We start from the raw sequence: 10,903 nt of genomic DNA on the forward strand, positions 1-10,903 counted from the left end.
AAAGCAGATTTACTATTGATTTACTTAAAGATGTATGAAAAATGAAGATTAATAAAAGCAGATTTACTATTGATTTACTTAAAGATGTATGAAAAATGAAGATTAATAAAAGCAGATTTACTATTGATTTACTTAAAGATGTATGAAAATTAAGATTAATAAAAGCTGATTTTGATTAGGCCATTTGGAATTTTTATCAAGTTATTTACTTATGTAAAAAAAGAAAACCAACAAACATACTGATTTTACTTACAAAAAGACAAAATAAACGGTTAAATTTAACCAAAAACAGACAGAATACTTTTTGCTTAAAATTACATTATTTTCAGGTATAATAATAATTTTAATTTTCGATCCAAAATTTGGGGAAAAGTGAATATCTAAATGTGACATTAAAATTACATTACAATTATTTTTTCAGGGGTCAAAATATCTTTAAATTTCCTACCTAAAGAAATAAATTTACAATGTTGGTACTAAGGCCAAAAACGAATTACGAATTCAGAGTAAGCCTATAGTTTACTATATTTAAACAGGTTAACAGACGATTATGCGTCACTCAGAAATCAACATTAAATTTCAATCACATTATAATAATAGGCTTCCACTTGTTGTGATGTCACAGAACTATTGTAAAATTGGACTTCGTCAATCAAGCCATAGAAATAACGTTCGATCTTTTTATGTGCTGTTCCAATAACGATTGGGTTAGGATTGATTGGTATAGGACCAGAGCAACAGTCAGACTGACCAGAGCAACAGCCAGACTGACCAGCTTGTATTTGTGCATTGACATATACAGCTGCGTAAATGCCGTTATAGGTTAAAACCACATGTCGCCACACTCCAAATTGAACCACAGGCTTATACTTAAATCTAGATTCACGTCGGGTAAAAAGTAATACTGTTAAATTAGGATCATTCATCATATGACCAAGTTTAATTTCAATTTCACCATCCTCATGGAAACCATTATTCAAAATAAACTGTTTACGATCACCTCTTTCGAAACTTTTATACCACAGACTAACCGTAAATTCTAATCCAAAATCAAAGTTACTGAACTCATCTACAACAATGCTCTGAGAGCCAGTGAAGTTGGCGGCTAGACCACTTACACCAGTTGTGTATGTTAAGTCTGTACCATTAGATCTTCCATGGCGTTCATTGCCAGATGTATCTTTGACGTCACACTCAAATGCGTAATAAGCAAGTAAGTACTGGTTCTCTCCAACCAAGACATTGTGTTGATGGGTGTCAGTTTGAGTACTAGACTCACCTTCCAGACAATTAGTTGACAATTCAAATTCCATTGTATGAACTTCATTTGATGTCACGACATCATCATTCATCTCCGATTGTGTACTAAACTCGTTTTCCAGACCATTAGTTAAGGATTCCGTTAATACCATTGTATTACGACCGTCTTCATCTGATGTCATATTACCATTCATCTCGGATTGAGTACAAGACTCATTTCCCAGACCATTAGTTGAGGATTCCGTTTCTATTATATTTGTATTATCAACTCCTTCATTTTGATTCTCATTGAATCGGTTAGCCAAACCAAAGCCAATCAGTTGATATTTATTGCAAACATCATCCGTTTTAACATGGGAATATGTAATGCATTTTGATAGTGAAACCACTTTCAACATACATTTCTCCAGATCTGCCAATTTCACCAGTTTTTGGTTGTTTCCACATTTTGTTTGACGTTTACCATTTACGTCAAAAATTGAAAGAACCACGATCAACGTTAACACGCTGTAATACATAATCTGATAAAACAAAATAAAACTGTATGTGAAAACTAGCTGTTAATTCGTATTAAAAAAACAAACTTGGAAATACGAGTTAGTTAAAGCAAGGATAGGAACTACAGTCCTTTGATCTTATGTCTGGCTGCGACAAATACCAACAGTACTATAAATAATCTCCGCGGCGCACGGTGTATGTTAGGGATGTGGAACTGATCGTGTCGCAACTACAGATATGGTCTCCAAAAATCATCATCCTGTGATTGCCTTAGAGTTTAGAGGTTCTCCACATTTTTGCCCAATAAACATAGTGAACAAATGACAGTCAATCAAAGGAGACAAATGGAAAATAAATAACGATAACAGAAAATTACGAAATTATGTTACCTTCAACATGAACCAGATTGTAATAAATCGACGGAAATAGCAGAAGCGTCACATGCTTAACTTCATAATGTAGCCAATCACATGAACTTCACAATAGTTACAATACAATAACAAGCGCATATTCCTACAGAAGACTTTCTGAATGTATTATCTTACAATACTGTTACACGAATAAATCCTTTTTGTATACTCGTCACGTTATATTGATCTTTCTCTCTCTAAAAAAAAGTAAAACCAATATACAGTTACATGACAATGCCAGAATACACAAAGATGATTAAGTCAATATTAGTTAAAGGCAGTTTTCTCTTTTTAATCAATATTCAATTTATGACTTGATTTATATACAATAGACGTACCACAGTATCAATGTGTAAACCAGTATTTTAAATATTAGTTTTACTGTGAAATTTTAAATGTACGAATTGCCCCTTTATATTACATTTTAAACATTTTATTGAATAATTTTATATATTTTATAACTTTCGTATGGTAATAACTCGTTATGTTGTCTCAAAGTACAGGTAGGCTACACTGTATACATTTACATGACAAACACACAAAAAGATGTTCAACCAGTATTGTGCAAAAATAAAGCGTTTTAATTGGTTACAGGCAATGAGAATATAGGATTCTAACATTCCTTATTCCAGGTAAACTTAACGAGTGTTAATATTTGAGTCTAGCATTGACCATCAATCTCCGAACCTCTTATAAAGGCACAGATGAGTGGTAACGATAGGCGTAAAACCGTGTAGATTGTCCCGCTATCCTGAGCGGAGTTTCTTCTCAACCGCCCGTCCGCTTTTTGGGTAAATATAGTATAGATTTTATATTACTAGATGGTACGCTCGCTTCGCTCGCGTACCATCAAGGTCGTGCCCAGAGATGGTTCTCGAATACACAGTAATTTCAGCGTAACAAAACTGGCGATTTCAAATGTACGTACCGCAGGACTATAGGCCTATACATTGTCGTTTACAGAAACGAATAAATAGACACGATGATTTATGTAGTCAACTAAAATTAGCACCCTGGGAATTACTTCCGAAGGAGAAACTTATCACAAAATGAGTCCAAGTTTTTGATTTGGACTCATTTAAAGAAACCCAATTTGTGTTTTGTATGTAACATTAGGGTAGAGAGGGATGGGAAAGCGGATAGGTACAAAGAGGAACAATTTTTAAATATATTCTTTATCCACTCAGTAACGAAATATTTTTTTCATGTTTTATAGGCCTATAAATAATATACCTCTAAATACAGTAAAACATTTGCGATTTAATACTTTTTTTATTTTATTTATTTATTTATTTCTTTTAAATATTCATTGTACACTAATTTTCCCCGTGTATGGCAAGAGATTCCTAATTATATTAGAGAACATTCTTTATTTAGTTTAGTTAAAACTGTCACTGTCATAATCGATTGAAATATTAAAGTAGCATGTCACGATACACCACTACGACGTTTATATTTGGTAATTATTAATTAATACAAACGTTGAGAAAGAACTGTCAGTATAAAGCTTATTTGTATATAATAATGTGTTTATATATCTAACAGTAGAGCCTATCCACAATCTCGCAAGTTTATTCTCAAAGGGCCCATATATTTACCTACCGTATGTGTTAAACCAAGGGCTCATAAATTTACCTACAGTACTTGTGTTAAACCAAACTCTGGCAGACTGAGAGATTGGGATGTTCCATTCATCGCAAATCAATAGATTTGTATAATCGTATATTAAATCTATCAAAATAGTATTTTTTAAAGAAAATCGGCCTGTCTTCAACATTATGATGGTGTACTCTAGCTGTTCAACCGGTTTTCAGCTATTAAAAACAATTATCGTAGGAGGAGATAGGAAAATGCGAAGCCTCCTCCCATTTTTGTGGCGGGTATTTTTCAAGACGGACATCCATTATACAGTGTATACCACGGTCGGAAAACACCCCTATTTGGGGCAAATCTTGGAACCTAAATTCGTTTTAACCGTCAATAACTTATTATCTAACTTAATTTAATTAGTAAACAGGGTTACATAAGGTGGTTAAAATCAGTACCGAAAGTACGAACCAACTTTATATACCATCGAGTAAAAATTATAGAAGTAAGGCGCGATTTACCGAATTTTGCCCTTACGTAAATTTATATATAGATTATTGTTATCCGATTACCGTTTACCGCTATCACTCGTCTGTGTAAATCTGCCTTTAAAGATGTATTTTCACCCAATCAGACTCTCAATAGTCCGTTTTGCAGTTTTAATAAAGTTATTCACTTCTGATTTCACATATAAAGCCAAACGTAACGATTAATTTTAAACAAAAAAACATTTTCTGATAAACAATTTTAGTTTTTTTTCTTTAAATTACTTTTTTTTAAGAAAAATTATTTTTTTTTCCAAAAGAATAGTAGTTATTTATCGTAAAGTGGAATAATTATTACAGTCTGCCGTTTTCTTTTTATGTTGCCATCTTGTATAAGATCAGGGATAAGAGCTACAGAAAATGTCTTTATCCAGTTAGCTGCTGCTGACTGAATTCCATTTGACAGACAAAAACCTTCTTTCTTTCTTTCCACCAATGGCGAAAACGACTACTAGTTGCGAACAAGACATTTGATGAAATCTCCACCTGGTCTATCTTGTCCGGCTTATCTTCTAATTCGTATCTTGTTCATGAGTTTTTGATCGGAGGTCGGGAAGGGGCTAATTGGACCATCTGTATGCTAAATCATCCTTCTGGGAATTAAAGTTTTTTTTGCGGGGAATTTTAATCATATAATTTATTTTCTATTTATTCAGAGACTAGGGTTCGCACGGTCTTCAAACTTGGTTTCGGTATAAGAAAAAAAAACGAGTTAGGCCGTCAAGGTCAAATATCAAAATGTTCAAATTGCTCCGATCGAGCTGAAACTTGGTTGCTTGTATATTCACGTCAAATATTCAAAGAAAAAAAAAACTCCGCAATACATAATCTAGTGAAAAAAAAAATGATGGTGGATATGCATGGTTTTCTGTAAAAATGTGAACTTAAAGACATAAACTTGTAAATTAACGATAAATGAACACAATTTTGACAAAATGTACACAAAATAGAAATACCAATAGAAAAACATATAGAAACATACGGGTTTACAAACAATTAATAGGTGAGAGGCTATATCCACATTGATTGAAATGCAAATATAACAAATGTAATATAGGAACGATCAGTACATACCAAGGACCAACTAGAAAACGCAACGCAACAAATTCTTTTAAACTTTTGGATTAAGTTTAGATAAACATATACATTTACCAAATTTATGAAAATACGCTAACTTGTTGAGGCCTACTTTAAGTTCCAAACTAACGTACTGTACTGTACATATCTTTCTAATTTTTGAAGAGAATCATGAAACTAACTTACAAATGTGTAGTTTGATCCAATTGACAATTTAAATGATTTTTAATGACTTTAATATTGATCACTTTTGTAGATAATAACTACTCTTTTGTTTTCTCAAATGGATATACATTTACATGGCCAAATAACAAACAAAAAGATTAACCACTATTGTGTAAAAATCAAAAATAAATCGAGCTTTAATCAAAAGTAAGATTAAACATTTAATAAAATACAAAACTGTATAACAATCTATTCTCCGCAATAACACAAAGTTTTCATCTAGTAAGCATAATCAATTGATTTCCAATAAATGCGATTTATTATTTCGTTTGGTGTATCACATCATTGGTAATACCCAAAGAAATTGATTTACAATGATTTACAATTTACCAAGCATTTTTATACAATACATAAAAACCCTTCTGAACAATAAACGCCTCGAGGCGTTTATCCAAATAGAATACAGTATCTTCATTTTCATCTTAACACGATTTTCAATAAATGCGATTTCTTTTTTCTTTCAGACGTCACATTATTTCTAGTTCAGATATATATCTATGTAAACCAGCTTCTTTTCTTAAATATTCTACCAAAAGCAATTAATTCACAATTACAGTGTTAAAACTACTGACAGTATTTGACAAGCTAAATTAAAATTCTTAAAAATGTCTCTCAGCTAGCTATATTAGTTTATATGGTATGTTGGACCATTTTATTTAATAATTTTAGTCACGTTGTAATAGTAGGTTTCCACATGCTGTGAAGCAACTGTAATATTGTAAAATTGGACTTCATCAATCAAGCCATGAAAATAACGCCTGTTGCTGCCATGTGCTGTTCCAATAACGACTGGGTTAGAATTGATCGGTATAGGACCAGAGCAACAATCAGACTGACCAGATTGTATCTCTGCATTGACATAAAACGCTAGGCAACTTCCATTGTAGGTTAAAACCAAATGTCGCCACACTCCAAATTGAACCACAGGAACATATTCGAATCTAGCTTCGATTAAAGTAAAAAGTGATACAAATAAATTATTAGGACCAAGTTTGAATTCAAATTCACCATCGTCCCGGAAACCATTATTCAAAATAAACTGTTGGTTATCACCTCCTTCCAAACCTTTATACCACAAACTAACTGTAAATTCTGATCCAAAATCAAAATTACTAAACTCGTCAACAACAACTCTCTGAGAGCCAGTGAAGTTGGCGGCTAATCCACTTACACCAGTTGTGTATGTTAAGTCTGTACCATTAGATCTTCCATGGCGTTCATTGCCAGATGTATCTTTGACGTCACACTCAAACGCGTAATAAGCAAGTAAATACTGGTTCTCTCCAACCAAGAGATTGTCATGGTTGCCACTTTGCGTACTGCACTCAGTTTTCAGACAACTAGTTGACAATTCAGATTCCATTATATGATCTTCACCTGATACATCATCATCCATCTCGAATTGAGTACTAGACTCATTTTCCAGTCCATTAGTTGAGGATTCCATACTTTGAAATTCTTCATCTGACGTAATGACACTATTTTGTTGATTTTCATTAAATTGGTGATGAGCAACCAGTTGATATTCGTTGCAAACATCATCCACACTCTTTTTAAGAAACTTAAATTTAACACTGGAACATATAATGCACTTTGAAAGTGAAACTACCTCCAACATACATTTCTCTCGATCAGCCAATTTCACTAGTTTTTGGTCGCTTGTACATTTACCATTTACGGCAAATATTCCAAGAGCTACGATCAGCGTTAACGAACTGCAATACATAATCTAATGAAACAAAGAATAAATGCCGCATACGTGGTAGTTTTCAGTGAATATGAATTTTGTAAAAATAAACTTGTAAATTAATAATAAATGAACAAAACTAAGTTCTGCATTGAAAAAATGTATATAAAAAAAAAATAAATCAACGAAGATTTACATATACAAATATACGAGTTTTAAAATAATTAATAGTTGAGAGGCTATCCACATTGAAATGTCTAAATATAAACAAAAGTAATGAAGAACTGTGCGTTTAAACCAAGGACTAACTAGAAAATCTAACAAATGCTTTATAAATATTAGCGATTTATGAAGTTCAGATAAACAGATAAATTACCAAATTTATGAAAATACGATAACTTGTCGAGGCCTACAGTACTTTAAATTAAACCTTAACCAACGTTGTCAATAGGTAAACTAACAAGTACATGTCTGTTTTACTTTGTTGAAAGAATTATGGAACTAACTTACAAATGTGTAGTTTGATACCAAACCGACGCATTACATGAGCACTACTTGATACTCTATCTTTAATATTGATCACTTTCGTAGGTAATAACTTGTTTTGTTTCCTCAATGAGTATACTGATATACGTTTACATGAAAAAATGACAAACACACAAAAAGATTATTAACCTCTATTGTGTCAAAATGAAAAAATATCGAGCTTTAATTGGTTACAGGCAATGACAATGCTATCTTATTCGTGTTTAATTAAACCTCAATGAGTGTCAGGTTTTGGATGCATCGACAATCAATCCGCCCAAACGTCCTCTAGAGGAAAACACTGCTAATCGACAAGGGTGTGGGCCGGTGGTGGACAATGTGGTTAGAAGTATATGTGATTGCCGGAGTATTTCTTGGGAATGGTGTAACGTGATAAATGTTCATTATTTAACATTTTGATATTTACATATTTATTTTTAAAAATCAAGAAAGTATAAAACAAGAGTTAGATTAAACATTTGATACAAAAAATAAATAAATATCTTCACTAACTATTTTGTAGTCTGGGGAATGTCAGATAGCACAAACATTATTGAAAAAACACATACAAAATTGTGTAGATATTTATTGCAAGTTGGGAAAAATGCACCAAATACCGCTGTTATTTCTGAGTTAGGTAGATTACCACTTTCTTTGGATTGTTTAGTTACAGTTATAAGATTTTGGTTACATATTATTACTTTAGATCATGACAGATTCATTTTTAAGGGTTATGAGTTTCAACTTAGAAAAGTTAACCGTAATGAGAATTGTTGGGCACAACAGGTCAAACACTTACCTTTGGTTTTGGTTATATATGGTTACAACAATATGTTAATAGTAAAGGTTTATTTTTTAGAGAATTTAAGTTGCGCTTATGTGATATTGAAAAACAAAAATGCATTCAAAAATTTAGTTCACATAATAAGTTAAGGCTCTTTTCTCTTTATAAAAAAGAAATATGTTTAAGTTATCACTTGACCAACATCATTAATTTTAAACAAAGAAGATTATTAACTAAGTTACGTTTAGGGATATTAGAGCTAGAAATTGAAAAGGGCAGATGGGAGGGTGTAGAAAGGTATAAGAGAACGTGTAAATTATGTAAAAAGAACATTATTGAGTATGAATATCATTTTATTTTGCAATGCACATTTTATAATGATTTAAGAAAAAGTTTTATTCCAAGATTTATTCATGTTTTTACTTCTATTAATAAGCTATGTTTATTAATTTCCAACACAAATTTTACTTATAATTTAGGAAAATACTTCTACTTTGCTTTTGAAAGAAGAAATCATTATCTTAAGTTATAGTTATTTTTTATTTGTTTTTATTAGGGCCAAAGGCCAATATACATTGAACTAATAAATTCCCTGAAAAGGGAAAGAAGAAGAAACTATTTTGTAGAATTTGTTTAATATTCTCCGCAATAACACAAAACCAATAAACATAAACAATTGATTTCCAATAAATGAGATTTACTATTGATTTACTTAAAGATGTATGAAAAATGAAGATTAATAAAAGCAGATTTACTATTGATTTACTTAAAGATGTATGAAAAATGAAGATTAATAAAAGCAGATTTACTATTGATTTACTTAAAGATGTATAAAAAATGAAGATTAATAAAAGCAGATTTACTATTGATTTACTTAAAGATGTATGAAAAATGAAGATTAATAAAAGCAGATTTACTATTGATTTACTTAAAGATGTATGAAAAATGAAGATTAATAAAAGCAGATTTACTATTGATTTACTTAAAGATGTATAAAAAATGAAGATTAATAAAAGCAGATTTACTATTGATTTACTTAAAGATGTATGAAAAATGAAGATTAATAAAAGCAGATTTACTATTGATTTACTTAAAGATGTATGAAAATTAAGATTAATAAAAGCAGATTTTGATTAGGCCATTTGGAATTTTTATCAAGTTATTTACTTATGTAAAAAAAGAAAACCAACAAACATACTGATTTTACTTACAAAAAGACAAAATAAACGGTTAAATTTAACCAAAAACAGACAGAATACTTTTTGCTTAAAATTACATTATTTTCAGGTATAATAATAATTTTAATTTTCGATCAAAAATTTGGGGAAAAGTGAATATCTAAATGTGACATTAAAATTACATTACAATTATTTTTTCAGGGGTCAAAATATCTTTAAATTTCCTACCTAAAGAAATAAATTTACAATGTTGGTACTAAGGCCAAAAACGAATTACGAATTCAGAGTAAGCCTATAGTTTACTATATTTAAACAGGTTAACAGACGATTATGCGTCACTCAGAAATCAACATTAAATTTCAATCACATTATAATAATAGGCTTCCACTTGTTGTGATGTCACAGAACTATTGTAAAATTGGACTTCGTCAATCAAGCCATAGAAATAACGTTCGATCTTTTTATGTGCTGTTCCAATAACGATTGGGTTAGGATTGATTGGTATAGGACCAGAGCAACAGTCAGACTGACCAGAGCAACAGCCAGACTGACCAGCTTGTATTTGTGCATTGACATATACAGCTGCGTAAATGCCGTTATAGGTTAAAACCACATGTCGCCACACTCCAAATTGAACCACAGGCTTATACTTAAATCTAGATTCACGTCGGGTAAAAAGTAATACTGTTAAATTAGGATCATTCATCATATGACCAAGTTTAATTTCAATTTCACCATCCTCATGGAAACCATTATTCAAAATAAACTGTTTACGATCACCTCTTTCGAAACTTTTATACCACAGACTAACCGTAAATTCTAATCCAAAATCAAAGTTACTGAACTCATCTACAACAATGCTCTGAGAACCAGTGAAGTTGGCGGCTAGACCACTTACACCAGTTGTGTATGTTAAGTCTGTACCATTAGATCTTCCATGGCGTTCATTGCCAGATGTATCTTTGACGTCACACTCAAATGCGTAATAAGCAAGTAAGTACTGGTTCTCTCCAACCAAGACATTGTGTTGATGGGTGTCAGTTTGAGTACTAGACTCACCTTCCAGACAATTAGTTGACAATTCAAATTCCATTGTATGAACTTCATTTGATGTCACGACATCATCA

General features: G+C 31.5%; 2 protein-coding genes across 2 annotated transcripts; both read right to left on the reverse strand.

Annotated features, from left to right (window-relative positions):
• Positions 1-429: 429 nt before the first annotated feature.
• LOC140059933 (uncharacterized) lies at positions 430-2,354 on the reverse strand. The gene is made up of 2 exons (XM_072105931.1): positions 2,148-2,354; positions 430-1,781 (listed from the first exon to the last, which is right to left on the reverse strand). Exons 1-2 carry the CDS (start codon positions 2,154-2,156, stop codon positions 573-575), a joined length of 1,218 nt encoding a protein of 405 aa, XP_071962032.1. The 5' UTR covers positions 2,157-2,354; the 3' UTR covers positions 430-572.
• Positions 2,355-5,885: 3,531 nt separating this feature from the next.
• Positions 5,886-7,770, reverse strand: LOC140059937 (uncharacterized). The gene is made up of 2 exons (XM_072105936.1): positions 7,666-7,770; positions 5,886-7,331 (listed from the first exon to the last, which is right to left on the reverse strand). Exon 2 carries the CDS (start codon positions 7,326-7,328, stop codon positions 6,255-6,257), a length of 1,074 nt encoding a protein of 357 aa, XP_071962037.1. The 5' UTR covers positions 7,329-7,331; positions 7,666-7,770; the 3' UTR covers positions 5,886-6,254.
• Between the last annotated feature and the right edge of the window lie 3,133 nt (positions 7,771-10,903).

This window comes from Antedon mediterranea, chromosome 10 (assembly GCF_964355755.1).
Source record: "Antedon mediterranea chromosome 10, ecAntMedi1.1, whole genome shotgun sequence".
In the NCBI taxonomy this organism is placed as follows: Eukaryota; Metazoa; Echinodermata; class Crinoidea; order Comatulida; family Antedonidae; genus Antedon; species Antedon mediterranea.